Source organism: Bufo gargarizans, chromosome 6 (genome assembly GCF_014858855.1).
Source record: "Bufo gargarizans isolate SCDJY-AF-19 chromosome 6, ASM1485885v1, whole genome shotgun sequence".
NCBI lineage: Eukaryota > Metazoa > Chordata > Amphibia > Anura > Bufonidae > Bufo > Bufo gargarizans.
In genome coordinates, this window is record NC_058085.1 from 290943792 (window position 1) to 290970220 (window position 26429).

General features: G+C 43.1%; 1 protein-coding gene across 2 annotated transcripts; it reads right to left on the minus strand.

The window, feature by feature from the left end:
* Positions 1–841: 841 nt before the first annotated feature.
* Positions 842–24754, minus strand: LOC122941767 (claudin-10-like). 2 transcript variants are annotated; one of them, XM_044299183.1, is made up of 6 exons: positions 24433–24754; positions 16781–16942; positions 6654–6773; positions 5513–5594; positions 5257–5364; positions 842–1289 (listed from the first exon to the last, which is right to left on the minus strand). In XM_044299183.1, exons 1-6 carry the CDS (start codon positions 24650–24652, stop codon positions 1163–1165), a joined length of 819 nt encoding a protein of 272 aa, XP_044155118.1. In that variant the 5' UTR covers positions 24653–24754; the 3' UTR covers positions 842–1162. The 2 variants fall into 2 exon arrangements, with proteins under 2 accessions (XP_044155118.1, XP_044155119.1); XM_044299184.1 differs by lacking the exon at positions 6654–6773.
* Positions 24755–26429: the final 1675 nt, after the last annotated feature.

Below are 26429 nucleotides of genomic sequence, written 5' to 3' on the forward strand. Positions count from 1 at the left end.
TGCGCAAAACTTAGTGTCTTTTATACGCCATTTTCATACAGCTTTTGATAAATTCCTCCCATTGCCTGCACTGTTTCCTGCATTTTATACACAGATGTGGAGTTTGTTTTAGATGCTGCATTTAGTGCAAAATTTCACAATCAACTTTCATTTGTATTATATTTTGTTAATAAACAAGTTACTTAATTTTCATAAATGAAAATACATTTTAATATTCACATTGAAAACATTACAATTAGTAGGTCTGATAACGAAGCTGTGTTGGGTGTATGCAGTGCTGGCTTCCTATACAGGGTGCTAAATCTGACATTGTGACATCTTGATTGGATCATTGCAGTCTTCTATATACAGAAAGGGGGATGTATAAGGCTAGTTTCACATTTGTGGCAGGGAACTTCATCAGGCTGTTCTGGAAGAAAACAGCCTGCCAGAGTTCTCCAGATCTGGCACTGCCAGATACCGCCGGCTTCCTGCAGGACCCCATTGACTATAATACTTTCCAGCAGAGATCTGGCTGTGACCCGGCAAGTATGCAGAGAATCTGCCGGACAAAAACCACATTGTCTACCGGACCTGCCAGCCGGAACACCCAGCCGTAGGTGTGAAAGAAGCCTTGGGGTTTACTCACACGTCCGCAAAATGGGTCCACATCCATTCCGCAATTTTGCGGAACAGGTGTGGACCCATTTACTTTTAATGGGGCCGGAAGGCGCTGTCCGCATCCGCATTTGGGTGCGGACCCATTTACTTTCAATGGGGCCGGAAGGTGCTGTCTGCATCCGCACTTCCATTCCACAAAAAAAATAGAACATGTCCTATTCTTGTCCGTAATTGCGGACAAGGAAAGGTATTTTCTATGAGAGTGCTGGCGATGTGTGGTCCGCAAAATGCAGAACGCACATTGTCGGTGTTCGTGTTTTGCGGATCCGCTGAACACGTACGGACGTGTGAATGGACCCTTATACTGAGGATATTAGATATTGCATGTCTTCAGTATGTTTGACACTTGGGCTGCTCCTTGTCCGAAAAATAGCCATCACTTTACAATGAGGTCACAATGGGATGTTAAATCTTTTAAGAAATCTTCTCTTTGGGAAAAGCTGGGGTAGTGCAGAACCTGCATCTGACAGATAAGAGGCAATTGTCCGTTACGTAGAAACGGTCACACATAGGCATTCTTGTCAAAATTTCTTGGTGTTCCTCTCTGTCCATTACGGTTGTTGTTCTGATCATGGCGGCTTATATGTGCAGATCTTACAGACTTTGCTCCATTGTAAGAATAACTTACTCTGAAAAACACAAAAATTGTGGGAAATGAAAACTAAGTAATGCACACATAGTTTTTTCAAAAAATGTCATCCCCCCCCCACCTGTGAAGATAACTGCCTGTCCATAAGCATTGATGAGCCATGACAGTAAATGTGAAGTTAAGGCCCCTTTCACACGGCCGAGTGTTCCGCGCGGGTGCAATGCGTTATGTGAACGCATTGCACCCGCACTAAATCCTGAACCATTCATTTCTATGGGGCCGTGCACACGAGCGGTGATTTTCACGCATCACTTATGCGTTGAGAGAAAATCGCAGCATGCTCTATATTGTGCGTTTTCCACGCAACGCAGGCCCCATAGAAGTGAATGTGGCTGCGTGAAAATTGCAAGCATCCGCAAGCAAGTGCGGATGCGGATGCAGTGCGATTTTCACGCACGGTTGCTAGGAGACGATCTGGATGGAGACCCGATCATTATTATTTTCCCTTATAACGTGGTTATAAGGGGAAAATAATCGCATTCTGAATACAGAATGCATAGTACAATAGGGCTGGAGGGGTTAAAAAATAAATAAATTATAATTTAACTCACCTTAATACACTTGCTCGCGCAGCCCGGCATCTCTACTGTCTTCTTCTTTGCTGTGTGCAGGAAAAGGACCTGTGGAGACGTCACTCCGGTCATCACATGAGCCATCACCATGATAAAAGATCATGTGACGGACCATGTGATGACCGGAGTGACGTCACCACAGGTCCTTTTCCTGCACACAGCAAACAAGTAGACGGAAGAGAAGCCGGGCTGCGCGATCAAGTGGATTAAGGTGAGTTAAATTATTGTACTATACATTCTGTATTCAGAATGCTATTATTTTCCCTTATAACCATGTTATAAGGGAAAATAATACAATCTACAGAATACCTAACCCAAACCCTAACTTCTGTGAAGAAGTTCGGGTTTGGGTACCAAACATGCCGATTTTTCTCACGCACGTGCAAAACGCATTACAATGTTTTGCAATTGCGCGGAAATATCGCGCATGTTTCCACAACGCACCCGCACCGCCCGTGTGAAAGAGGCCTAAACGTGGCATATTTGCTGCAGAGTACCAGAGGAGATTCCACTTTAAAAATCTGCAGCAAATTGCAGTGCAATAAAGTGAATTTAGGTAGGTTTGGAGAACATTATCCGCAATTAGTGGATTCTGTGGATTCTCAGCAGCCATGGAGATTTACGATAGAGAACTCTAATATAAACTTTAGTATGGATGGTGATGGTAGCTTTGAACATCTACTTGCTGCCACATAAACTAAATCAAGAGAAGTCTAAAGGATGTAAAGATGAATTCATAATTGAAAAATTTCACATGTGTGAAATGACTAGAGATGAGTGAAGTTTTGAAAAGTTTGATTCGGCAACTTCTCCGAAGTTGGCCAAGAAATTTTATTTGTTACGAATTGCTATAAATCAGGTATACCCAGGCCATGCAGCTGCCTTTTATTTAATAATGAAGACCGCACTGTATAGTCCATCTTTATTGTTAATGGCCGCATGGCACCTTTAAACAGGTGCTGCTGATATTGGGTTTGGTTGGTTAGGTGTGGGCACAATATGTATATTATTGCTTTTCTTTCCTGCAATCCCCTGCAGGATATTTGACAGTAAACACTGAATATTAATCAGCTCTGGCATTCTCCAACCCCGCTGCTCTACTGCCCTACAGGTGGGAGCCCTTCTTCTGCCATCTGCTTTTCCTCCTTTTACACATCCTCTAATATGAATGAGAATGTGTCATCAACAACATCCAGCTCCTCCTCTCTCTGCATCTTGCTGACTTTTCTAGGACATGGAGGCTTTGAAGTATGATTTTGAAGAAGTATAGACAGCAAAAGATGAGGATGGTCATCATTAAGACTTGTCCCCCCGTCTCCCACTATGCTCAGCTCACAGGACAATGGCTGAGACCGCACGGGAAGAAGGTTTTATTGGGCTGTGACATCACAGTGCATGGCTATCTGCGGATTGGCTGGCTGCACGGCATTATGGGGGATCTCACATTCCTGGACTTCTTAGGCTACTTTCACACTTGCGTTCAGGGCGGATCCGTCTGGTATCTGCACAGACGGATCCGCACCTATAATGCAAACGCTTAGATCCATTTCATGGTAATGCAAACGGATCCGTTTTGACTTTACATTGAAAGTCAATAGGGGACGGATCTGTTTGAAAATTGAGCCATATAGTGTCAAATTCAAACGGATCCGTCTGGCTGGATCCGTTTGCCTCCGCACAGCCAGGCGGACACCTGAACGCTGCAAGCAGTGTTCAGGTGTCCGCCTGCTGAGCGGAGCCCAAACGCTGCCAGACTGATGCATTCTGAGCGGATCCGCATACACTCAGAATGCATTAGGGCTGGACGGATCCGTTCGGGGCCACTTGTGAGAGCCTTTAAACGGAACTCACAAGCGGAGCCCCGAACGCAAGTGTGAAAGTAGCCTTACTTTCACTTTGTAACACGTGCAGCCGCCACCGCACACACGTTACCCAGCAGATGTGGGCCTGGTCAGGTCACTGTCAGAAGAGGACACCATCTATTGAAAGATGAAATTTTATGTCACAGAAAGTGTTTTGAGCGCACACGTTACACAGCAGATGTGGGCCTGGTAAGGTCACTGTCAGAAGTGGATACCGTCTACTGGATGTCACTGAAATTTTAGGGATGCGCACACTTTAAACAGGAGATGTGGCGTGGATAATTTAACTGTCCGCAGTGGCCTATTACACTGTATTTTGCACAGGATGCGCTAAGAATATATATTGCTGCTGTCACACACAATAGTCCTTAAAAGGACTTTTGGGTCTCTGAAAAGTTTTATGTATAAAAATCTTCCTATTACGCTCCCTACACTGTCTGTCCCTTTCTATGCACAGCTCTCTCTAACACTGAGCAATTTAGCGCAGGTTGCGCTACAAACATATATTGCTGCTGTCACACACAATAGTCCTTACAAGGACTTTTGGGTCTCTGAAATGTTTTTGTACAGAAATAATATTAAATTACACTCCCTACACTGTCTGTCCCTTCCTATGCTCAGCTCTCCCTGACTTCGTATGAGCCGAACACGCGTCATCGGGTGCTATATGGCACCCTATGACGCGTTCCGGCCAGCCAATCACTGTAATGCCAGTAGCCAACATGGCTACTGGCATTAAAGTGAGGGCAGGACTTACCTGCACGTTTATTGGCTGCGTAGACTCGAGCATTGCTCTCGAGCACATGTGGTACTTGGCCGAGTACCGCCATGTGCCGAGCATAGCAATGCTCGAGCCGAACTGGTATTTAGGCGAGCATGCTCGTTCAACACTAGTTGTAAGGTATCTTCTTAGCAATGCTCTAACTGAGCATTGCTAAGGAGACTGTCTTCAGTCTTCAGTTCTACTGAGTGCTGAAGATGCCTGTGTGTAACATACAGGGGCTTCCAGCCTGTGTCTTGTCGCTACCTCAGTCTTTGACTAAGTACAACTGCCCATCATCCTGCCTATCTGACTTGTTACACACAAGTATCTGCAGCTCTCAACAGAATGTTGAAGACAGACTCTCTATAGCAATGCTCTGTCCTTATACTATATAAAAAATTACTGAAATGCCTTACATACATGGCTATCGCATGAAAGATCATAGACTTCGAATATGTGTTTTCAGTGGAGAGAAGGGACTAAACTGCTGCCAGACTCCTCTGCTTATCTCACAAGAAACAAAGGATCATAAATATTGAAATCCAACATGTCCAGTCCTTCTTCCCCTGGCATCTACTGTTGGGGGAAAGTCTTGATGCCTCGATACACATTGGACAGTCAGACAATTTGAGAAAAGTATTATATTTGTAGAAAAGTGAATCTGTTGTTTGCTGAGGTTGTTGATGCACTGATGTAATAGTCTAATGAACATTTAAAGGCATTGAGATGACATACCATATTTTTTCTTACCTGGCTTTTTTTATACTGTCGTTCAAAGAGAGGCAAAGAATAGCGCCTCCTATGACGGTAAGAGACGATCCTGCCCATCCAATGAACAGCGCAGCACCTAGTTCATACCTGTTATCGAAAAACTGATATAATAAGATATACAGTATATATATATATATACATATATATAGATATATATATATATATATTTATATATATATATATATATATATATATATTCAATAATGTGGATGCCTTCATCGGTTTTATTACTTACTTTTGCTCCAGGAATGATGGATCAAAGAATTCAGAGGTTATTTTGTGTGCATAAAGGGACACTCCAGTCATAGCACAGAGACCTAGAACAGATGTGAGAGGGAACTTATAGCTTCGTCTTTTGTACTTCTATCCTAAGTGTCTGTTCACACCGCCAGTTTTTCATTGCTTGGAATAATGTATCAACCTGACAAACTAATGTATCAACCTGCAGAGTGACCCATTATCTAGATTAGCGCTGGGTACGAATTTGTAACGAAATAGTAAGATCAAAGAAGCATACCATACGGGATGAAACAAAGTAAAACGCAATATCACAATCGATCTGGACGTATACATGATCTAAAACTAATTGATTCCCACTTCCCTATATGCTTTATCACGTCCTGCCCCAGCCCCCGTCTAGCCGCCTCAGTCGCTGTTCCGATTATAAAGGAGTGGCTAGAGTACCCGCTAGCTCTATGCCCAACTGCCCTAGACACCGTTTAAATACCGCTGTGAATTGGAAACGGGAAAGGAAAGACCCGTCCGCATACACCAAGAGAGGGGAAGTTGTCCCCTTCACCTCCATCCCGTACTCCCTCAAGCAGTATACCGGACACATTGAACAACCCGGGACCGCGAAAAGAGCAACTTTGCGACCTCTTCCCTCCCCATCAGTTTTTGATCTTCTAGTACGAAATTCCACCCTATCCGGAAAGAGGTCCACATCATCCCTGAACAGGCCTCCCTGTCTCTTAACCGACGGACAAACCAATTTGCCCAAACGCAATGCCCCGAAAAATGCCAGTGAAAAAGCCAACCTAAACAAATGCAACTCCCACGGCGAGGCACAGACGTCGACTAATTGCTCCCCCAACCTTAAAAGCAAAGCAAAAGACACTGGCCTACGATCATCCTCCCCCGACCGAGAACCCTTTAAAGCCCTCACCACCAGAAAAGACTTGGTGACGTCCGGCAAATTCCTGAGGCGAAAACCGAAAGCCAAACACGAAACGCAACTATTAATTTTAGAGATAGACCACCCCTCCTCTCTACGATGCCCAATAGCATGGGAATTTTGAAGTCATCTGTCTCAACACCCAACCTGGTCTTCCATTCATCCCAGCATTGCCATGCCCTATTGTATATTTCCCACGTACCGGGTGCGAGTGAAGCCCGTATGAGACCCGCTAAGGTGTCTCCAGGAGTTCCCACAGGCAACTCGGGCAGTCCAGCCCACGTTCCTCTGCCTCTGGGGCCAGCTGGCAGAAACACTCCCACTGTGAACGAGAGAGAGCATCAGTAATACAGTTGTCGACTCCTGATACGTGCACTGCGACCATCCAAGCATTGAGTGACAAGCACTCCAAGACTAGCCTCTGTAATAGGTGCACCACTAATGGTGAAGAAGCCGACAACCCGTTAATCGCCTGTACTACCCCCATGTTGTCACAGTGGAAACGGACCTTCTTGTTCCTAAAATCCCTCCCCATAGCATTACCGCCACTACAATGGGGAACAGTTCCAGTAACGCTAAATTCTTGACCCAGCCTCTCTCCACCCAGGTATCAGGCCAACCTTCCGCACACCATTGACCCCCACAGTAGACCCCATAACCGCCTCCCCCTGCAGCGTCGGAAAAAAGGTCAAAATCAAAAGGTATCCACCACGTCACCCATAAACATTTCCTTGCCATTATAACATTCCATAAACAATGCCCAAACTTGCAGATCCGCCCTCAGCTCTTTTCCTAGCCTAATGTATTGGTGCGGTGCCGCCACCCCCGCCGGTGCCGCCACCCCCGCCGCTGCCGCTGCCAAACTCCTACTAAATATTCTACCCATAGAAATTATCCGACAAGCGAAATTGAGCTTTCCGAGGAGTGACTGTAGGTTTCGCAATTGTATTTTTTGCAGTTGCCGCACCCTGTCCACTTCCTTTTTCAGGTCCTCAACCTTGTCCATGGGCAGTTTACATTTCATCCTCACTGAGTCAATCACTATGCCCAGGAAGCTCAATTCCGTGGTCGGTCCCACCATTTTTTCTGCCGCTAGGGGAACCCCGAAGGAATTAAACAACGCCTCCATCGTGTGCAACAGTAAAGAGCACTCCCTGGATCCCAGGGGACCAACACATAAGAAATCGTCCAGATAGTGAATAATTGATTCACATCTGGAGGAATCCACTATCGTCCATTCTAGAAAAGAGCTGAACTTCTCGAAATACGCACATGATAAAGAACACCCCATTGGTAAACAATGATCAACGAAAAATGTACCCTCCCAAAAACATCCCAACAAATGCAGGCTATCCGGATCCACCGGCAACAGTCTAAATGCAGACTCGATGTCCGTTTTTGCCATCAATGCCCCCCTCCCGAACTTCTTAACCCACTTCACTGCCTCATCAAACGAGGTATAGAACACAGGGTCGGGTCAATATGTCGTTGACCAACGATCCCTTTGGAAGGGATAGATGTTGAATCAGGCGAAACGTATTCGCCCCCTTCTTTAGGACTACCCCCAGTGGCGACAAACGCAAGTTCTGCAAAGGTGGTTCCAAAAACGGGCCAGCCATCCTTTCCAGTCTAACTTCCTTTTCCAACTTTTTTGTAACTATATCTGGGTGCTCCCTTACCGACTGCAAGTTCTTTCTAAGCAGCACAGGCCCAGATGGAATAAACAGAATTTTAAATCCCACCGAAAAACCTTCCCGCAACAATTGTGCAGCCCCCCCCTATCCGGATATCTAGTGAGAAACCGGTCAATCTTTTGCAGACGCACCGGTGTCTCCTTCTTTTCCTGAACCCTCGCTCCCCCTCTGCATGGCTCCGTGGGACCCACCACAATTGGAACATTCGTGCTTAAATTTGCACTTAGCTCCAAATTTACCCCCCCCCCTTCATTGAATAGAAAGCACAATCCCTTCGCAGATGCTGCCGTGAATCCCCCCGCCCCTGATTCGCTCCGAAAGGGCTGGCCTGACCTAATCGGCGCCGTCACTTTTAGCCACAAAGCGATGTCTTTGTGGTCCCATTTTATATTAGGGCGTACCGCCTTCCTCTGCCTAAACTGCTAGTCGTAACGCAGCCAGGCCATACCCCCATAGACACGGTAAGCTTCCCCGATAGCATCCAGGTAACAAAAAAGTTAAATCCATCCGTTTCATTTAGGGTTAAAAAAAAAAACTTTTTTAGGGGGAATAAAGTACCTTTTTGCCCTGTGCTGCATTCCTGACATTCCAATAAAACCACCAAATACTGAAGTAAAATTTTTTGGGGGAAAAAATTTAATTTTTTGTTGCTATAAAGTACATTTGTGGCCTACGCTGCGTTCCTGTCAGTCAAATAAAACCAGTAAATACCGCTTTTACATTTTTGGGCTTCAAATTCCCATTTTTGGGTTTAAAGTACCTCTGAGGTCTGCACATGTGACAGGCAGGCACATAAATTCAGAAAATTCATCTGTTCCATTGTAGGGGTGACATAACCACCATTTTTTATGTTAAAAACCACTGTGCTTCATTTGTCAGAGTGAAATATAATCTCAGTTAAATCCATCTGTTTCATTTAGGGTTAAAAAAACTTAGCTCTGCAGGAGGGGGTTATCACAGACAAGCGCAGCCGCCTGTCTACAGCCAATGTGGACAAGCTCACATTCATTCAAATGAACCAGGCAGGGATCCCACAGGACTTGTCCATACCTTGTGCAGAATAGACATGTATACCGGCCTCACCCAGCCATTGTTGTACTCCAGCGCACTTTCTCTTTGTTTTATTTTTTATATTTCCCAATGTTTTGGGATCTACCCAAATTTAAACAAAAAAATGAAATTAAATAAAAAACAAAAACCAGTGTTGGCTACCTCCTCCTCCACTGCTGCTTCCACCTACACCGTCATATCCACCGCCTCCTCAACCACCTACTCCATATGGACCTCCTCCTCTTAGATCAAGATTATTAATTTTTATTTTTACGCATTTTATGTTATTTTAAGTAATTTTCCTATCCACATTTGTTGGCAGAGCACTTGCCATGCTCTTAAAGGGAGTCTGTCATTACAGTTTCACCTTTTTAACCCTTCCCATAGCTTTCTATCAGCATTACGGTTGATAAAAACATTACCTTTATAAGCAATCGTGGACTTATAAAACTGGCAAAAATCATCTTAGTAGGATATGCAAATGAGGGCTCGCAAGTCTACGAGGTTGACGCCACCCCTGGGCCCTCATTTGCATATCATACTAAGAAGATTTTTGCCAGTTTTATAAGTCCACGATTGCTTATAAAGGTAATGTTTTTATCAACTGTAATGCTGGTAGAAAGCTATGAGAAGGGTTTAAAAGGTGAAACTGTGATGACAGACTCCCTTTAACCACATGTTGCTGCCTTTTGCAGCCCTCTAGCCCTTTCCATGACTTTTTTAGAGCCATTTTAGTGCTCCAAAGTTCAGGTCCCCATTGACTTCAATGGGGTTCGGGGTCAAGTTCGGGTCCCGAACTCAAACTTTTTTGCGAAGTTTGGCCGAACCCGAACTTCCAGGTGTCCGCTCAACTCTACTATCAATAAATATTGGGATATGGGATATATTACAACATTATAGGAAATATGGGAGATTTTTTAAATCAAAATCTAATTTTACATTTCGAAAAGGACGAACAATAGGCAATAAATTGATTAAGAGAGAAAGAAAAGAAAGATCAACAATCCATTCTCCCCACACAGAAAAAAGGCACATTTTCATGTCTATCCTGCATGCATTGTAATCAAATTTTAAAAGGACATACTATTAATTACCCCAGAAACGGATATGAAATTCCAATGTACCACTATACTACATGTATGATCAAGAACGTCATATATGGCCTGAGATGCCCATGCAACATGTGGTACATAGGACAGACAAAGAGAGAGATACGAATAAGACTTAACGAATATAAGTCAAACATAAAGAGATATATGGAATACGCAGTTAGCAAAAAAAGAAGAAAAAGAAAAAAATAGGTACCAAGAGACCACATTGTTGCAACACTGTCTGGAAAGACAACAAAAATGGAATAAAATAAAATGGGTGATACTAGAGTATACTAAACCCGGAATGACTCCTGAGGAGAATAAACATTATTGCAGCATGAAACTAGGTGGATTACAAAAATGGAAACATTGAAACCCAAGGGGTTAAATGACATTTGTAATTTGAAAGTATTTTTGTAATAGGGTCACCTGTGTAACTAATTAATTGTAGAATAGAAGTTAGAAACAGAGCACGCCCATATCATTGTATATTTAAAGCTGCTAGTTACACCTGATCTTCACGCATGAGTAAGGGGGTGTGACCCCCGAAATGTCGCGCTTGAGTGAATGTGCTACAACTTGGCGTTCTCTGAATATATGGGCCTGCGAACCGCGCAACACTTTTTATCTTGAAGAATAAAGTTATGAAAGTACCGATGGTTCTTCAGAAGTGTGAGTAATATTCTTCTCACATATCAAAATATACTCTAAGTCAGGCATGGCCAACCTGCGGCTCTCCAGCTGTGGTAAAACTACAACTCCCACCATACCCTGCTGTAGGCTGCTAGCTGTAGGCAGTCTGGGCATGCTGGGAGTTGTAGTTTTGCAACAGCTGGAGAGCCTCAGGTTGGCCATCCCTAAGTGATATATGGCTGAATAATATACAAAGACTGACTGCTGAGTCAAAGTGAGACTCTGAGTCAGCCTAATACTGAAAACGTACGGGAGTACATAAATTGATTATAGTCCAGAGCTGCATTCACAGTTCTGCTGGTTGTCTTTAGGAACAGTCGAAAGGTTTGTTGACCGAAACATGTAAAAGAAGTTAAAGGGGTTCTCCGGGCTAAACCTAAAATTGGGGCATAATACTAACCTGTGGAGGGAAGACTTTTGGTCTGTTACTTACCTTCCACACCGCAGCCCGTTCCAAGATCCACCACCCTGTCACGTGACTGCTCCTTTCAGACTTTCTGGTCTTCCGGTGAGTCTCTGTCTTCTTCGCTTCCTTTTTTGAGCAGGAGACGGATCGTCATGAATGACGTCACTGCCTCCTGCAAAAGAAAACTTTCGCCGGCCGTCCTAACTCACAATGCAAGCACGCTATGCAAAATGCTAGTGCGCATGCAAAGGATTGCCGGCTGCTCTCTGCAGTGTACAGGCTTCTATATGAAGCCTGTACTGACTCCTGCACAGTACGATGTAAGCGCTGTGCAGGAGTGACAGCATAGCGATCATCCACAGTGGTTGATTGCTATGTTGTGGATCTCATTGGGGGCACTGACTGACCAATTGGGGGGCACTGTAGATGGCAATGGGGGCAATGGGTGCACTGTTTATGGCACATAAGGGCACTAGATGCCACTGGGGCACTGTGAATGGCACATGGGGGCACTATGGATGGTGATGGGGGCAATGGGAGCACTATTGATGGGCACTGTAGATGGCAAATAGGGCACGTCACATAGGGCACTGTAGATGGCAAATAGGGCACTGTGGATGGCAAAGGGAGCACTATTGATAGCAAATGGGGGCACTGGAGGTCACTGTGGAACTGTGGTTGGCAGATTGGTGCATTGTAGATGGCATATGGGGGCACTGGATGTCACTGGGGCACTGTGTATGGCACATTGGGGCAATGTAGATGGTACATTGTGGCAGTGGATGTCACTGGGGCACTGAGGATGGCACATTGGTCACTGTGGATGGCACATGGAACACTGGATGGCACATGGGGCACAGTGGATGACACATGGGGCACACTGGGTGGCACATGGGGCACTGGGTGGCACATGGGGCACTGTGGATGGCACACTGGATGTCACATGGGGCACTGTGGATGGACACTGGATGTCACTCGGGGCATTGTGGATGGCACATGGGGCACTGTAATAGTCACTGTTATGGGGCACTCTGGATGTCACTGTTATAGGGCACTCTAGATATCATTGTTATGGGTGCACTGTGGAGGTCACTGTTATGGAGGCACTGTGGGGGTCACTGTTATGGGATCACTGTGGAGGTCACTGTTATGGGATCACTGTGGATCTCACAGTTATGGGCCACTGTGGAGGTCACTGTTATGAGGGCACTGTGGATGTCACGGTTATGGAAGCACTGTGGATGTCACTGTTATGGGATACATTGGATGTCACTGTTATAGGGCACTGTGGAGGTCACTGTTATGGGGGCACTGTAGATGTTACTGTTATGGGGGATCTGTGGATGTCACTGTTATGTGGGTGCTCTAGATGTCACTGTTATAGGGACACTGTGGATGTAACTGTTATGGGGACACTGAGGATGTAACTGTTATGGGGACACTGTTGATGTAACTTATGGGGGCACTGTGGATGTAACTGTTATGGCAGCTCAGTATGAGTGATAGGGATCATGCAAACTACTGTGATCGGCCCAGGAATCCATGTCTCAGTCTATGACCCGATGGATGAGGTGAGGGAGCGCAAACCTCCCATATGCTGCGGTCAGCGCTGCTGTTGATCCTTCTGGTCCACCTTTTCCAGCATTTAGACATGGAATGACACGTTCAGTAGCTTCCCTGCTTCCTTCTCCTCAGTGCTGGTGTAGTGGTGTAATAGAGAAGCAGGTGACTACGTCCAGACACTTTTCATTCATCCCTTCTTCTAAATTTATAGATATACAGTACAGACCAAACGTTTGGACACACCTTCTCATTCAAACAGTTTTCTTTATTTTCATGACTATGAAAATTGTAGATTCACACTGAAGGCATCAACACTATGAATTAACACATGTGGAATTATATAAATAACAAGAAAGTGTGAAACGACTGAAAATATGTCGTATTCTAGGTTCTTCAAAGTAGCCACCTTTTGCTTTGATTACTGCTTTGCACACTCTTGATGAGCTTCAAGAGGTAGTCACCTGAAATGGTCTTCCAATAGTCTTGAAGGAGTTCCCAGAGATGCTTAGCACTTGTTGGCCCTTTTGCTTTCACTATGCGGTCCAGCTCACCCCAAACCATCTCGATTGGGTTCAGGTCCGGTGACTGTGGAGGCCAGGTCATATGGCGCAGCACCCCATCACTCTCCTTCATGGTCAAATAGCCCTTACACAGCCTGGAGGTGTGTTTGGGGTCATTGTCCTGTTGAAAAATAAATGATGGTCCAACTAAACGCAAACCGGATGGAATAGCATGCCGCTGCAAGATGCTGCCATGCTGGTTCAGTATGCCTCCAATTTTGAATAAATCCCCAACAGTGTCACCAGCAAAACACCCCCACACCATCACACCTCCTCCTCCATGCTTCACGGTGGGAACCAGGCATGTAGAGTCCATCCGTTCACCTTTTCTGCATCGCACAAAGACACAGTGGTTGGAACCAAAGATCTCAAATTTGGACTCATCAGAACAAAGCACAGATTTCCACTGGTCTAATGTCCATTCCTTGTGTTCTTTAGCCCAAACAAGTCTCTTCTGCTTGTTGCCTGTCCTTAGCAGTGGTTTCCTAGCAGATAGTCTACCATGAAGGCCTGATTCACACAGTCTCCTCTTAACAGTTGCTCTAGAGATGTGTCTGCTGCTAGAACTGGTCTCTAATCTGAGCTGCTGTTAACCTGCAATTTCTGAGGCTGGTGACTCGGATGAACTTATCCTTCGCAGCAGAGGTGACTCTTGGTCTTCCTTTCCTGGGGCGGTCCGCATGTGAGCCAGTTTCTTTGTAGCGCTTGATGGTTTTTGTGACTGCACTTGGGGACACTTTCAAAGTTTTCCCAATTTTTCGGACTGACTGACCTTAATTTCTTAAAGTAATGATGGCCACTCGTTTTTCTTTACTTAGCTGCTTTTTTCTCGCCATAATACAAATTCTAACAGTCTATTCAGTAGGATTATCAGCTGTGTATCCACCTGACTTCTCCATAACGCAACTGATGGTCCCAACCCCATTTATAAGGCAAGAAATCCCACTTATTAAACATGACAGGGCACACCTGTGAAGTGAAAACCATTTCAGGTGACTACCTCTTGAAGCTCATCAAGAGAATGCCAAGAGTGTGCAAAGCAGTAATCAAAGCAAAAAGTGGCAACTTTGAAGAACCTAGAATATGACATATTTTCAGTTGTTTCACACTTTTTTGTTATGTATATAATTCCACATGTGTTAATTCATAGTTTTGATTCCTTCAGTGTGAATCTACAATTTTCATAGTCATGAAAATAAAGAAAACTCTTTGAATGAGAAGGTGTGTCCAAACTTTTGGTCTGTACTGTAGCTATATCTCTCCCTAGACAGCGGAAAACCATATAGCAGCAACTACCAGGGAGAAGAAATGCAATGCACATAAGAAAAACAAATAATATTTTTATTGTATATATGCTCCAATTATACTTAATTTGTGATGATCTATTCATTCAGGGACAGACCGACTATAGAACTTACAGGGACATTTCTTGGTGGGCCAATGCCCATGTGGCCTCCTGGGCCCTCCTCGCGGCCGGCTAGTGGAAGTTTTTGGGGATGTATTTTGTGCTGCTGCAGTATTTTGTGATGAACTGTAGTATTTGGCTCTGTTGGGGTGGTAACTACAAAACGGGGCCACTTTTAGTATTTTTTCCAGGGCCACTTTGAATTCCCAGTACGCCCCTGTATTCATTGCATACTTTGTGGAATAACATTTTGTGGGATAACCCCTTTGACCACTTTTTTACAAGACAAATTTTTCAGTTTTAGCAATGAGCCTATCTAACTGCAAAAAACTAATTCATTTTTGAGCCAACCTACATGTAGTCGATATTATTTTTTTCATGAGACATCTTAGACCTTTCTTTTGTGCTATAAGATGACAGATATACTGTAAATGTATATTTTTTTCTTTCTTATCATTTTTTTCTGTTACAAAAGATTTCAAGACAAAACTTTTTTTATTTATTTTTTAAATAAAAAAGGAAAAAAGTGTGTATGTTTGTATATTGTACACACACAAAGTCTATACTATTGCTAAAACAAATATATTTTTTATTTTATTTTTTATTAATGAAATGGGGAGAAAATGTGTGTATGTAGTCTGCTATACTATTGCTAAAACTAGAAACCTTAGCTATAACTTTTAAAAAAATAAATAAAAAAAATTACGCTTACTAATTATTTATTTTATTTAATTGCTTAGCTCTTTATTTATTTATTTTTAATGAAATAATGAATAAACCCATTCCTGCCACGGTCAGGTCAGGAACAGGTTAATTCACAGTCTGCAGGCTCACAGTTCATTTACAGCCAGCAAGGGGTGCTGTTACATGTTTTTGTAACTTTACACTGCAATGGATCATTGTAGCGCCCTGCTACTGTATAACAATGCCATGCAGAGAGACTGCTCGTGCTGGTCTCAGCAATATAGCCCAATGCTTTTATAGCTGTGGTTACAGAGCCTACTGGCATGACATACACAGTTGTGCGGCGGTAGGTAAAAGGTTAAACAGAGCTCCACAGATTAAACCCTTAACAACCAATAATGTACATGTATATCATTAGCTGTGAGGAAGTGTATGGAGTGAGCTCAGGAGATGGCCATGTTCCCATTCTGAACTTGGTGCCTCTCACAAGATCGCACAGCATTATAATGAATTATAATGCTGTGTGTCCCCGTGAGACCTTGAATCTATAGAATTATACTGACAGCATTATGTTGGTATAATTCAATAGATTCCAGATTGCCAAACACAGCAAGTTTCTTGCATTAAACTCGCTAGCTCTGACCACAGTCCTTTACTCCCTCAGATGCTGTGGGCTCCTGACTCTTTAACTCTTCAGATGCTGCGTTTAACAGCGACTACAGTATCTGAGCTGTTAGACAGAGTAAGTGGGCTCCCTCTGTCCTCCAACTGGCCCCTGCCTCACAATTGCAGATTGGTTGTCATGGCCTACTGAAGCCCTGCTACATCTCTGCTCCCTTTAAACCCTACTAACAGATGTATTATAGTGTACAGCAAAAGTGAATAAATGATCATAGGTCCCCTAAAAAAAAGTAACAAATTGTTAAAAAAAAAAGGTTTTCAAAATATATAAAATGAATTTTTTTTCCCATTTATCATAATATAATTTAATTTATCTTAAAGGGAACTATCACTATAAAAATATTATGTAAGTACCTTTTTTTAAATCAAAACCGCAGGCAATTTACAATGCAAATCTCATCCACTTGCCTAATCCTGTAAACGCTGTGGCAAGTCCGGAGTGGTTACTGTGTAAATATGTTCTTGTCAGAATCCATGCGGTGTGTTTTACAAGTGCACTTACCACTCAAGATAAATAGCAAGCCAGAGAAACAGGTGAGTTTTGCTTTAGTGTCATCCGAGCCTCCAATCTTTGTGCACTTCATGCCAACAAGAGCAAATATTGAGCCAAAAAATCCCAGGCTTACAGCGGCTATTAGCAAACCTCGGCACGCTTGGATGTAGCCTGAAATGCAGATAAGGTTTTAAGAAAACACTGAACATGTGGAGTGAAGATCGAAAAGTTGTCAAACTGTTTATGCAAATTTTTAGTTTTTGGAAAATGTAATCACCTCTCGTCCTGTGAATCAGAGGCACCAGCAGTTGCAGAGACAGCAAAGTCTTTAGGTGTAATGGCAACGCCCCCATTGCTCCTAGAGGCTCATTTACATATATTGAAGCATCATTATTCTCAGCAGTGCGGGCACATATGAACATGGGACCAACACAGATGTCCTAAGCTGCCAAGTGCACATGTAACAGGTCAGCCAGGTTTATAGGTACCAATCTGCTGACAGATGCCCTTTAACATGGCCACAGTATGCAGGGTGTTTCACCTACAGTTTTGGCGTAAGGCACATCAACAGCACATTACATGGCGCATATATCACATAGAATGTCATACGGTGTATCATACATGGCACACAAGTGCAAAGAGATATAATGAGGTAGCAGTAGGTGCATACTGACATGTCCTGCAGAGTTCAGTCACATACTGTACATATAAATACCTACAGTTAACATAGAGTTCATAGTGACGAGCGAGCATGCTCGGCCGAACTGCTGTTCGGCTCGAGCATCGCTATGCTCGGCAGATCCGAGTGCTCAGCTGAATAATTTGGGTGCTTGACTACAATGTAATACAATGGAAGTCAATGGGAGAACCCCAGGCACCCTCTGCTCAGAAGAGAAGAGGGTGTATGGTTCATAAAAAAAGGTTACAAATAGATGGAAACCCCATTAAAATGGTTTGGAAACAGCCTTAAGAGGATAGCTGGATGCGTCTTAGACTCCTATTATGTACGACATACAATAGGCAACCACACAACGGCTATATGCCAAAAGCCAGGTATGTGCAAGTCATCAATCTATCCATGAGACAGATGACAGGCTTAGTCAGCATACTTTACAATGGCAGCCTTGTGCACTATGAGATACTCCAAACTAGCTCTCATCTGACTGAGAACCAGTAAACCTCAAAGTTATTTTGCATCTGTTGGATGGCTTGGGTGGACCTGCACACCTAGATCAATATCATTAGGGTGACAAAAAGTTTTCCGATTGTCCTACCATATTATTCAATAACCTTTCTATACAGTTTTGTCATGTAAAAACTAATTTGCATAAACATGGGCATATGGGAAAGACATGCAAATGAGCATAATCTGCCTAGCTTTTCAGCTGTCATAAGACTATGAAAACCAATGGTTTCCCAGTCTTATGACAATACAAATATTCTTGTCAGGAGACTATAAAGCCAGTAGAGGGCGCTGTTCATAACTCAATAGCGCCATCTATTGGTTTCATAGTCTTCTGACAAGAATATTAGACTGAGTCTTATGACAAGCTTATCAGTGTAGCCTTTTGCATGGAAAATTTGCGAGCAGGGGGTGCCTGGTTGTCTCCCATTGACTACCATTATACTCGGGTGCTCTGCCGAGCACACGAATATAGCAATGTGTTCGGGCCAAATACTCAAATACTTTGGTGCTCACTTATAACTAGAGTTCAGTTTGGTTGCTCAGTGGTTAGCACTGCTAGGGTCCTTGCTTCGAATCCGAGCAAGGATAACATTTGCCTGGAGTTTGTATGTTCTTTTTTGCATGTGTTTCCTCCCACACTCCAAAGACATATGTAGTACCCTAGAGTGGGCACTACCGTTCTAACAAACTGCTACTGTCTCTTATACCTAACCCATGTTGACACCTCCATGCCTTTTGTTTCCTGGTCTGTTCAGAAAGTGCTATGTAACTGTTATATTTCATGCACTGTGCCTGGTTTACCAGCAGGTGGCAGTCAGCTATAAGTAGAATAGAACTAACCATTACATTCTGTCCCCCTCCTTGGAGGAGTAGGCATGTCCAGATCTTCCAAGGGGAGGGGTGTCTTGCCTGTTGAGAGTTAGTTGAGTCTGAGTTTTAGTCCTAGCCAGAGGCTAGAGAAGTAGTACAGTGCAGTCCTGGCCTAGACGCCCAACAGGAAGCACAGCAGGCAATCTGCAGCCAGAGTCAAGTCAGCCTTAACCCAGGGGTTGTAAGAATCACAACTGAGATCCGAGAGTGTATGAAAGTGTGGTCAGAAGCCACCGGGTACTGAACCTACTATCAGTGGCATGTAGCCTAGATGGAAGAGGCCCCCTACAAGATACCAGACAAGAGGAAGAGTTCAGCATAGCGGTAATAGAGGAAAGAACCCAGTTCACCTGCCAGTGCACCCTAAAACCTGCTGGAGCCAAGAGCTGCTGTGGTTCTGTATGAGCTGCTACCCGTTTATGCCAGTATTGAGTAAATCAACTCAACTTGCATCAGTGTCTGGACCTTACTCATTTCACTTTCTAACAATTATGAAGTTTCTGTGTAGTTGCTATGCTGCCTGTCCTCGGAGCGCCATATCCAGGTAGGAGCACCATGACACCACTCAAAGCCATACCACCGCTCGGCATCCTAAACCTGGAACTAGTGGAGCCCCTGGGGACCGGCTCACTGCCCATACTGATAGGGAACTTAGATTGTGAGCCCCATTGGGGGCAGCATGATGCTGTCTGTAAAGCGCTATGAAATATGTCAGAGCTATATCAGTAAATAAAAATAAATAAAATTATAGAGTGGTATTGCCATTGTAACAGGGTCAACAGACTGTAACTGCAAAACATATATGTTTGTAAGATGGACAAGGCTGTTTTTAACCCTCTTACAGGTATCCATAGCCTCTAAGCTAAACTGGCAAGTCAGATCCCAATTAATTAATTTTATCACTTGGCTATGAGGTCCATTATATTTTACTTTAGTGAGCAATATACATGTTTTCATATTTTTTTTTTTCTTTGTGGATTTCTCCTTCTTCCACTAAACATTATGGCTCCAGTAATCATGTGGGGTATGAACAGTAGGAAGATGAACAAACAGGAATGTATTCAAGAGTTATCCATTAACAAGCTCTTTTAATGCCTCATTAAGTTTTGGGTCTCTAGAACAGAAGCATTATTTACCTAGATTGCATCTTGAATAATTTCATAAATAAATGATCCATTCAATTAATAATTCCAGTGGTACCTTATGTTTATTTATGTGGTCGAAGAAGAACTACAGTTTAATTTATTTTGCTCACTTATATATCGATTTGCCTACTTTGTCCCAAACTTAACCATAATCGATGCTAAGGTAGAAGTTAAGCCACAAAGATGGAGATAATCAAGACTTGTCAAATTAATTTAAATTTGTGATGTAATGCTGAGCATATATAGGGAGATGTCCCACCATCAGTTGGCGAGCCATTTGACCCCTCACAGACCCCTGAACCCCTGTTATGCAAGTTGTGAGGCTTCTGTTCCATTTTCCAGGAAGCCTAGAGTTACCCATTAGGTGAATACCACTACAAAAATCTTTTATACAATGTCCATACAGAAAACAATGTAGTTTACTATCCTGTACACCTCTTTTATATATGCCCTTTTACTGTCTATACCAGTGGTGGCGAAGAAATAGACCACAATTTACTGATAGACTACAACGTAGAGTCCTTGATGTCAGGCCACCTGGATATTCACTGGCCTCAATACAAACTTAGGATAACTTTTCCCTGCACAGCAGCTCTCCCAGCCGACCACTGTGTAAGAGACTGCAGCCCGTGGCTGGGGTCTCCTGGCCTCCCTTGCAAAGCAGGTGGTCAGGGAAAACCTTAAAGGGCACGAAATGCTAAATCAAGGCTCTGGCCCTTTCCTTCTTAGGTTGAGCCAGGGTACCAGAACTCAGAACCTAACCCATCATAAAGAGAAGACATGTACTAGTTATATGCTATTATTTTCCAATATGGATACCCATTTAGGCTGGGGTTGCACAGCAACATGTGTCGTGTGACAGCAAGTAGTTCAAAAGGCACAGAACAAAAAAATATGACTTGTCTGCAACTTTCTGTCGTGCCACTATTCTAGAGCTATGATTTGGCTGTAAGAACATAGCCAAGTCACAGGTCAGTTGCATGCAACGTATATATAAGTTAATGGGGTAAGTGTTGCATGGAACTTCCTTCCTGTGGCACAAAATCCACCAGGTCTGGATTTTCTGCAACTGTCTCAGTCTTAGCATCAGGAGTGGACTGGCCATGGACCCCACTGGGAAAGTTCCCGGCGGGCAAATGCCCAGTGGGCCACCCAATCCACCCACACGGCCTCCACTTGGGTACATAAAAGAGGGCAGTATATTGTACTGCACTGTGGTATTTGGTTCTGCGGGGGCAGTATATTGTACTGCACTTTGGTATTTGGTTCTACTGCAGAACCAAATATCAAAGTGTAGAACATTATATTGCCGAATTTAAGGTATTTCTGGTCCCATCTACTTGAGTCAACCTCTCGTACTTGCCCTCGTACTTGCCCACCTGTCAACTCGGTGCCTCTTTTATTTTTTTTCAAGGGTCAACTTAAATTCCCACTCCGCTACTGCTCAGCATGTCATGTGACACTATTGACAAGCATTGGATCCAATGTCGCACATGGTGTAGACCCACCTTATTGAGTCACACCCTATTACAGAAGGTAAGAGGATCCTGCCCATGAGTGTACAAAATCTACAAGTGCCAGTTCATGTGTGGGCAGATATAAGAGGGACCCTGTACAAGAACAGTAGGCCCATTGCTTATTTTTAAAGCCATAGGAAATTATCCCTTACATGCAATCTATTTTACAGTAAGGCCTCTTTTACACGGGCGTCACGGGTGAGGGCGGGATGCGTTCAGGGTGCAATGCGGGAAACCCGCGCGAATAGGCACGCAATTTCAGTCAGTTTTGTCTGCGAGTGCTTTCCGTTGTCCATTTTTTTTTCCGCACGAGTGACTGAATGTGGCACCCAGACCCGAAACCGGACTTCTTCACTGAAGTTCGGGCTTGGGATCGGTGTTCTGTTGATTGTATTATTTTCCCTTCTAACATGGTTATAAGGGAAAGTAATAGCATTCTTACTGCAGAATGGTAACTAAAATGTCCATTTAGGGGTTAATAAAAAAAAAAAAACTCACCTTATCCTCTTGATCGCGCAGCCGATATCGTCTTCTTTCTTCTTCTTGTACGACCTGCGCTTCCTGCAGGAAGAAGAAAGAAGACGATTCCAGCTGCGTGATCAAGTGGAGGAGGTGAGTTTATTTTTTTTAACCCCCTCAATGGATATTTTAGATACCATTCTGCAGTAAGAATGCTATTATTTTCCCTTAAAACCATGTTAGAAGGGAAGATAATACAGTAAATTTACCTTAATGGGGTCCGGGGTTGCTCATCACTATTTAGTTACATCATCTCCTAGCAACCATGCGTGAAAATCGCACCGCATCTGCATTTTGCTTGTGGATGCGATTTTCACGCAGCCCCATATATTTCTATGGGGCCTGCATTGCGTGAAAAACGTAGAATATAGAACATGCTGCGATTTTCATGCAACACACAAGTGATGCGTGAAAAACATCGCTCATGTGCACAGCCCCATTGAAATGAATGGGTCCGGATTCAGTGCGGGTGCAATGCATTTACGTCACGCATTGCACCCGCGCTGAATACTCGTCCCTGTGAAAGGGGCCTAAGAAGGAAGAAATAAACATATACACCCAGTAACTTGTACAATGAAAATGAAATAAACACTGCAAAATACATGCTACGTAAAAACTGTAAAAATACAATAATGGCAAAAATACCTGACTAAAATCATTAATTCTGGGGTTGAAACACCTTTTAAAAAGAGTTATTTATCACATGTTGCCAAGAATACTGATTATTAGCTTGTAAGACCTTGGTTGTGTAAATTCACGCACAGTGTAAAATGTAAACTGTAAAATTACCCAAAAAATCCAAATGAAATACAAGCTACAATTTTCTCTGCATGGACCGATGGTGACATGGCCGATTCCCAATAATGGGGTTTAGATTTTAAGTGTTGTTCGTTCTACACATCTACTCAGCACCCAGACATGAAATTTTCCTAACACATTTTGCTGCAGATAAGACCACTTATTAAAAAAGAACTGATGGTGATCATTAATGGGGGCTATTACAACCCATTTACTTGCATTGTACAGCAGAATTATGCTGCAGATTTATCTTACATAGAGATCAATTCATCTTAAAGGGAACCTTTCACCGGGATTTTGTGTATAGAGCTGAGGACATGGGTTGCTAGATGGCCGCTAGCACATCCGCAATACCCAGTCCCCATAGCTCTGTGTGCTTTTGTTAAAAAAAAAAAAAAAAAGATTTGATATATATGCCAATTTACCTGAGATGAGTCCTGTCCCTGACTCATCTCACATACAGGACTCATCTCAGGTTAATTTGCATATGTATCAAATTGTTTTTTTTTTTAAACAATAAAAGCACATAGAGCTATGGGGACTGGATATTGCGGATGTGCTAGCGGCCATCTAACAACCCATGTCCTCAGCTCTATACACAAAATCCTGGTGACAGATTCTCTTTAAAGCAGTGTCAGAGTTTAAAATCTTATAATCTTAAAGCATCCTGGAAAGAAGTCTGGGGAAGATACCCAAATGCTGCATACCAATGGTACCTGTAATTATTGAAGTAATTTTTTCCAACCACTTTTGGGGAAATACAATCAGAATGATCTTTTGGTAAGTGATACCTGTGAGAGGCTCAAATTAGTAAAGCCTTCGCTCTCAGGCCACTACTGATTTCTAGAATGAAAGAGGTGCGTAGAGTACTTACACCCCTTTGGCACTGCTCTGAAACTTCGCTTACTCGAAATCTGACACAAGATACTTAGCAAAGAATCATTTACATCAGCCAGTGCTAATGAAGTTAATGAGCACAAACCTACAGTATAATACATTAAGCTATTGGCTAAACACTTGTTTGGCCGACAGATAGTCCTCATACTTGTGCATGCTTGCTAAGTGTGCATGTGTTTTCAATGGGGCAAAAGGGAGTGAGCTACTGCCAGACACCTATGGTGGAGGTTTATCTCCTGTAAGAACCAAAGGATAGAGCATGTTGAAATCCAACAGTTTGAGCCTTCTTTCTCCTGACATCTTGGTCGGGAGTCAGGAGATCCCATGCATATTAGATAGTTGTCCGGTCACAGCTGCAGTCCCAAGGAATACACAAGGTTGCGTGCACTCTTTGCCCTGCAGATATTACTCAATAGGTAACAGCATTGTCCTATGACAATAACTTTTCCCCGTATACATGGAAGAAGTGTCTGATCAGCAGAGTCTGACCACTGGGGCCCCAGAAATCAGAACTGTGCCAATCAAATACTTAACCCCTAACCTGTGGATAGGGGACACATTGTTGTCATACGTAATGCCTTCCATATCAATCAGTAGCACTATAAATGAAGTGAAGACCAGAAATAAGTCCTTCAACAACTATTACAAAATTAGCAAACACACCCAACTAGATGTATGCAGTACTTATAGTTTTTTTCTTTAAATGCTTTAAATCCACTGTATCCTTACCTTCTAAGGCCAACATAGAAGGAAAGTCCTTGCAGTTGGACACCCCTGTTGAGTCGGTAACACATGTTTTCCAAAGGTTGGACCAGAAGGTTGCAGTGGTGATAACTGTGCCATCAATACTAGAGACTTTCCAGTAATCAGTGGGTAGAGTGGAGCTAACCAAAACCCAGCCAGATACTGATAGCACAAAGGCAATAATCTCAGAAGCCATATGAGGCATCTTTAGACTAGATGATGACAGAGAAGGATGAGAACAGTAAAAATGGAAATCAAAGGATCACAGATGGATGAAAAATGGCTGCTACCAGTTATCAGAGCACGCAAAAAGAACGAACTAAGAGAATGTCACAGAAACTTCTGGAAATAGTATCCCATGAGTTTTATGGTCAGGAAAATCCCATCCCGTCCTCTACGAATCCCTCCCTAATTAATTCATGTTCATTCCAGGCACTAAGTAAAGCATTCACACCACTTCTTTCCTACAGTCGACTAATGCTTGTGGTTAATGCATCTCACACACTTCATGTTTTAAAAGTCCTCATAAATCTAGAATGTGACATGTGAAATGGTGGGTGCTGCTGGACTAAATGGCATAACTATAGAGTCAAAATATGTTGTGCTGGAGACTGAGTTGTCGGCCAGGTATCAATCCAACCATTTCATTAAAGAATCAATAAAATAAAAAAACTTGATATGATTTATTTTTTGCAACTTCAAGAGCAAAAGGAGTTTTCTGATGATAAGGGCCTGACAGCTGTCTCATCGTGACATTAGAGAAATACTCTTTCTGTAACTAAAATTATTCTTAAAAAAAAAACACTTAACAAAGAGATTAGTAACATTTTTATACATTAGTATGCGCTGATTCTTCTGCTGCACAATGGTTCAACATTACGGACCTGTAAGCACCCTGCGTGGCGCAGTATGGTGCCTCTTTAAGACAATAACATGTCATTTACATGGCATGGCACAATATTTTACAGTAAGAAATTAGAATAAAACTTCTGTGTAAAATTAAAGGTACACAATTGCTGCTAATATAGTAACAGCATATTCCACAGCACTGTGCACAGGATGCTTCTATTAACATAAATCCCTGTAAAAAAAACTGAACACAATCTAATTTTCCTTTCTCAGACACAAACACACCAGGACACATTTCAGAGGCAGCCTATGTATCTGTATGATTTTGGAGTAAGAGTGGAAAACTTTGCAAACAAGAACATACAAAATATGCTGCAAGGCAACAGTACCAACCACCATGCTGCATCACTGCCTAGGCCTCATTCACATGGGTGTCACGTGTGATTGCCGGATAGGATGTGGGTGCGTTGCGGGAAAATGCAAGATTTTTAATGCGTTTTAATGCGTTTTGCACACCCGTGAGAAAAATCTGCATGTTTGGTACCCGGACCCGGACTTCTTCACAGAAGTTTGGGTTTGGGATTGGTGTTGTGTAAATGTTATTATTTTCCCTGATAACATGGTTATAAGGGAAAATAATAGCATTCTTAATACAGAATGCTAAGTAAATTAGGGATGGAGAGGCAAAAACTCCCCTCATCCACTTGTTTGCGCAGCACGGCTTCACTTCTTTCTTCTTCTTTGTGGACCTGGGAGAAAAAGGACCTTTGGTGACGTGACTGCGCTCATCACATGCTCCATCACCATGGTGGTGGACCATGTGATGGACCATGTGATGAGCGCAGTGACGTCACCAAAGGTCCTTTTCTCCCAGGTCCTTAAAGAAGAAGAAAGAAGAGAAGCCAGGCTGCACGAACAAGTGGATGAGGTGAATTTAATTTTTATTTTATTTTATTAACCCCTCCAGCACTATTGTACTATGCATTCTGTATTAAGAATGCTATTATTTTCCCTTATAACCATGTTATAAGGGAAAATAATAAAGATCAGGTCTCCATCCCGATCGTCACCTAGCAACCATGCGTGAAAATCGCACCGCATCCACACTTGCTGGCGGATGCTTGTGATTTTCA